The sequence below is a fragment of the Poecilia formosa genome, unplaced genomic scaffold, assembly GCF_000485575.1.
Source record: "Poecilia formosa unplaced genomic scaffold, Poecilia_formosa-5.1.2 Scaffold451, whole genome shotgun sequence".
In the NCBI taxonomy this organism is placed as follows: Eukaryota; Metazoa; Chordata; class Actinopteri; order Cyprinodontiformes; family Poeciliidae; genus Poecilia; species Poecilia formosa.
Window position 1 is genome coordinate 56668 of NW_006800390.1, and position 4975 is coordinate 61642.

The 4975-nt window shown below is 42.0% G+C and overlaps 1 protein-coding gene and 1 long non-coding RNA gene across 2 annotated transcripts in view; both read left to right on the forward strand.

Annotated features, from left to right (window-relative positions):
* LOC107833779 (uncharacterized) overlaps positions 1-216 on the forward strand; it is a 1393-nt gene extending 1177 nt beyond the window's left edge. The window contains exon 2 of the long non-coding RNA XR_001659542.1: positions 90-216. This is a non-coding gene — a long non-coding RNA (uncharacterized LOC107833779). The remainder of the gene's footprint in view (positions 1-89) is intronic.
* Positions 1-320, forward strand: part of LOC107833776 (RNA-directed DNA polymerase from mobile element jockey-like) — a 13474-nt gene extending 13154 nt beyond the window's left edge. Inside the window, exon 2 of the mRNA XM_016663868.1 lies at positions 259-320. Coding sequence (XP_016519354.1) covers positions 259-320 — 62 coding nt within the window. The remainder of the gene's footprint in view (positions 1-258) is intronic.
* The last annotated feature ends 4655 nt before the right edge of the window (positions 321-4975 follow it).

The following is a 4975-nucleotide window of genomic DNA, read 5'->3' on the forward strand; positions in this document are numbered from 1 at the left end:
ATCTACTGGATGTGCTGCGTCACTGACTGCTGCTGGACAGGCTGGAAACACTCACTGATCTGATCTCTCCATCCTTCTTCTCTCTGCAGGTGGAGGTATCTGATCTCTGTAAAGTAGAGAACGGTCTCTGTGTCCTGCTGATCCTCAGAGGTTGAAGCTGCAGCAGTTTGAGTCTAAAGAGACTCTGACTGAATCATGATGATGACCTCTGACCTCCAAGATTTTCCTCCTGTTTATTTTCTCATGTTTGTCATTTAGTGTCTGATATTGTTTGTCTCTTTGGATCAATAAAGATGCGATTCAAACTGGGCTCCATTTAGAGTAGCGGTTCTCAACGTGGGCGGTACCGCCCCCCAGGGGGCGTTCAGAGGACGGCAGGGGGCGCTGGCGGACATTTTACAAAAGGGGGGCGCTAGGATGCCTTTGGGGGGCGTTTGGTCGAAGGTAAACTTTACACCTTAAATGCACAACAATGCCAGTTTAGACTTTGAGCAACTTGGTAAAACTGTATTGTGTAACATTAAACCATGCTTGGCTGCAACTGTATCGATGGCAGCTCTTCTATTCAGTGTTTGTTAGCTTCTCTTAGCTTCTTGGCGCAGCTCCGTTCTCCTGCTACTGGTAGCTAAAATCACCTCATTGTTTATCCCTCTGAAAAATGAACCCATTTAAATAAAGAAATAATCCCTCCATGGTGATACCACGACAGAGAGCGTTCATTTTATAGCGTTAACACCGGTGCTGTAAGTGGTCCGGTATGAAACGGGTGTGATAGAACAACACAGCACTTTTAAATTTCAATAATCAGAATGCAGAAATTGTTTCCGTTATGAGGTTTACGTCAGTCTGCCTTTTCCCCATCGATACGTTTCCCGACCGCTGCGCTCCTTTGGGGGTAAAAAAAAACAAACTCTGAAACCGGAGAAGCGGAACATCTTTTATCTGATCATTTTGTGGAATATTTAAAAACTAGAAAATGGCAAAGAACAAGAATATTTTTTCCACTCTGATTGGCTCCTGTTAGGCCTACCGTTTTTAACTTGAATGTTCATTGCATTTTTCGTAGACAACTGTGAGTGAAAATAATTTCTATTCCCATGACTTTTTTGTTCTCTGGGAAATAATTTTTGATGATAAATACAGAAACAAGCATAAAAATCAAAACATCTACAATAGTGATAGTAATATTAATAATAAAATAATAATCAGTGCAAAGTAGCCTACAAATTCTTTGGTNTGATGATCTCTGTAAAGTAGAGAACGGTCTCTGTGTCCTGCTGATCCTCAGAGGTTGAAGCTGCAGCAGTTTGAGTCTAAAGAGACTCTGACTGGATCATGATGATGACCTCTGACCCCAAGATTTTCCTCCTGTTTATTTTCTCATGTCTGTTATTTAGTGTCTGATATTGTCTCTTTGGATCAATGAAGATCTGATTCAAACTAGGCTCCATTTAGAGCAGAGGGCCCCAAACTACGGCCCGCGGGCCGGATCCGGCCCGCCTCCACATTTGGTCCGGCACCCTGAACAATACCAGAGAGCATTCAGATTTTTTTTCATATATTGTATTTTCCGGTTTATATGTGGATTTTTCTTCAACCACCAGCAGGAAGTGTGTCCTGTAAACTGTGGGTGTTTTGTTTTGCATGGCGCATTGCTGCCATCTGTTGGACTTTTAGGGAACTGCTTGACTTTTATGTTATTTAATCAGTACGGTTGTTTGCTAGCGGTAGAGCAGATGAACAAATGTGTCAGTTATGAACGCTGCATTCCAGGTCGAGTTCTTCGAAGCAATGTCTGTAAGTAGCACCTCATACTTCAAAACGAGCATTTATGTTAACATATGATAAAATAAGTAACTTGTTTATTGAATTAGTTTTGGAAATACCTGCGGGCGATTTGATTATGTGCTACGTCATTGCTAACTAGCAGGCTGCTGAGATTTCTTAGGTCGTTATGTAGCATTGCAGCTCATAGCATTCTGAGGTAGCTGTTGTATCAGTTGTACTTCTAATGTATGTGTCTGAATGTAAAACATGTAAGCTGCTCTGAGCTCATCCTGAGTTGTTTGTGTTTTGACAGTTTCACTCCATTCTACATGGAAATAAAGGAAGAACTAATTAATCCCGACTCGTGTGAAAAGAGTTTGGCTGATGGTTAGTTTTGGTACAAGACACCATAGTGAGACCATTACAAATTGAATCATTGGAAGTCAAAATTGGAAATAAAAGAAGAATGCGCCCATTAAAACGGAATTAGGTTTTAATAGGGAATTGAAATTTGAGAATGTTGATCAGTTAAATAGCATTGAGGGGAAATGCTATTTAACAGTTTTTTTTAATACTGGGATCACTATGAGAAGGTATAGATATTAGGATCCAGTAGATGGCAGTAGTGCAACAATAATGGATGCAAGCTGCTGTTGAAATCTAAAGAAGAAGGAGACCGTTTTCATTTAGCACATGCTAGTAGGAGACACGAAGGATCAGCGCTTTTACTGTTATAGTTACTGTTCGTAAACTACCGTAATCAGTTCTGTTAAATCTAAACTTGGCAACTTTTTCTTTTTCAACGTAATAAATGTAATATTCAATTGACCTGTTATGACTCAAATGTTGGCTGTCCGCTCCCCTCTGTCTGCGGCTTATATGTGTATGTTTACTAGTTTAAAAAAATTTAAAAAAACTTTGGGGTTGTGGTTTATTGTCCGGTGTGGCTCATAGTTAGGAAAATACGGACTATAATCCTTCCTGACTTTTGTTCTGTGAAGAACCCAGAGAGGGTTATTTGATTGTGCTTTCTGGAAAACAATACATTTTTACATTTAGGCACTCCTGCAATCGTCACACCTTTTCTGTTACAAACTAACTCCGGCCCCCCACCAGATAAGGGAAAAGTTATGTGGCCCTCACAGGGAAACGTTTGGGGACCACTGATTTAGAGGCTTCATGGAGTTTTGATCTGAACTGGATTCAACTGGAAAGTTGATCTTTTTTCTCTCTGATTCATTTTCATCCTGGAACCANCATCAGGCTCTTTACTGAGATTCACTGATTTATTCAGACCTCAGAGAATCACTGGGATAATGTGCTGATTGGTTAATGTTTGATTTTATATTTATTCTTATGTAATGTGGGTTCCTGAGTGTTTAATCACCAAATAAAGTTTTTTTAAAATCTTTGTTTTTTCTATGCAGCTGACTGTGTACACATATAATAACTGAACCTTAATTTTAATGCTCCATGACATTTTAATGTCAGAATTCCTAGGTTTTTGTTTGTCCACCCGTCTCTTGATGATTGACCACAAGTTTTCAAGGGGATTAAGATCTGGGGAGTTTCCAGGCCATGGACCCAAAATCTCTATGCTTTGTTCCCTGAGCCAGTTAATTATCACCTTTGCTTTATGGCAAGGTGCTCCATCATGCTGGAAAAGGCATTGTTCATCACCAAATTGCTCTGGGACGGTTGGGAGAAGTTGCTCTCGGAGGACATTCTGGTACCATTTTTTATTCATGGCTGTGTTTTTAGGCAAGACTGTGAGAGAGCCGACTCCCTTGGCTGAGAAGCAACCCCACACATGAATGGTTTCAGGATGTTTTACAGTTGGCATGAGACGAGACTGGTGGTAGCGCTCAACTTGTCTTCTCCGAACAAGCTGTTTTCCAGATGTCCCAAACAATCGGAAAGGGGATTCATCAGAGAAAATGACTTTACCCTAGTCCTCAGCAGTCCACTCTGTACCTTTTGCAGAGTATCAGTCTGTCCCTGATGTTTTTCCTGGAGAGAAGTGGCTTCTTTGCTGCCCTCCTTGAGTCCAGGCCTTGCTCCAAGAGTAAGGAGCAAGGCCTTACTCTTGGAGTAAGGCCTTGCTTGCTTACGCCTCACAGTGGCGTGCAGATGCCACTGTGAGGCATCTGCACGCCTCACAGTGCGTGCAGATGCACTCACACCTGCCTGCTGCCATTCCTGAGCAAGCTCTGCACTGCTGGTGGCCCTATCCCGCAGCTGAAACACTTTTAAGAGACGGTCCTGATGCTTGCTGGTCTTTCTTGGGCGCCCTGGAGCCTTTTTGGCAACAATGGAACCTCTCTCCTTGAAGTTCTTGATGATGCAATAGATTTTTGACTGAGGTGCAATCTTTCTAGCTGCGATACTCTTCCCTGTTAGGCCATTTTTGTGCAGTGCAATGATGACTCCACGTGTTTCTTTAGAGATAACCATGGTTCACAGAAGAGAAACAATGATGCCAAACACCAGCCTCTTTTTAAAGTGTCCAGTGGTGTCATTCTTACTTAATCATGACAGATTGATCTCCAGCCCTGTCCTCATCAAAACACACCCGAGGAACATCAGAACAGAGCAGGACACCACGCAGAGAGACGGAGACCAGAACACAACTGCCGCTGCAGACGCCGCGCCGCTACTAAGAGAAGCTCCAAAAAAAGCTCCTCATCTTAGAGCAAACCAAAACCAGCAGTTCTTTTTAGAACTAACATTTTAATAAAAAACCACACCACCGTTTAATACCTGTTCTCTCTCTCCCTCCCATCCCATCTTTTTCTTTCCTCCTAGAACGAGATCCACAGAAACCGAGAGAACCGAACCATAGAATCAACGGAGAAACGCTACTGCTTTACGGGCTGGCTAGATCCACCTAGCGGTGTTAACGGATAGCTAGTTTTTGAAACCGTAAGCTTGGTACGTATCTGCCCTCCCAGGTTCCGTCTATAGGAACAGCACGTGGGAAGGGTGACTCTGGGACTCAGGAGTCTTAAAAGCAGTCCAGTCTTATGGTATTCAATTATGCCGAACAACTGATTGGTAGATTATTGCGAGGGAACGCAAAAGAAAAATAAATCCCCATGTCCCCTGGAGGGCTCCGTATTATCACAATAAATCATAAAATACAGAATACAATTTTAAATTCAATATCGCTCTTATTTTTGAGTGGATTTTTTAAATTAAATGTGTTTTC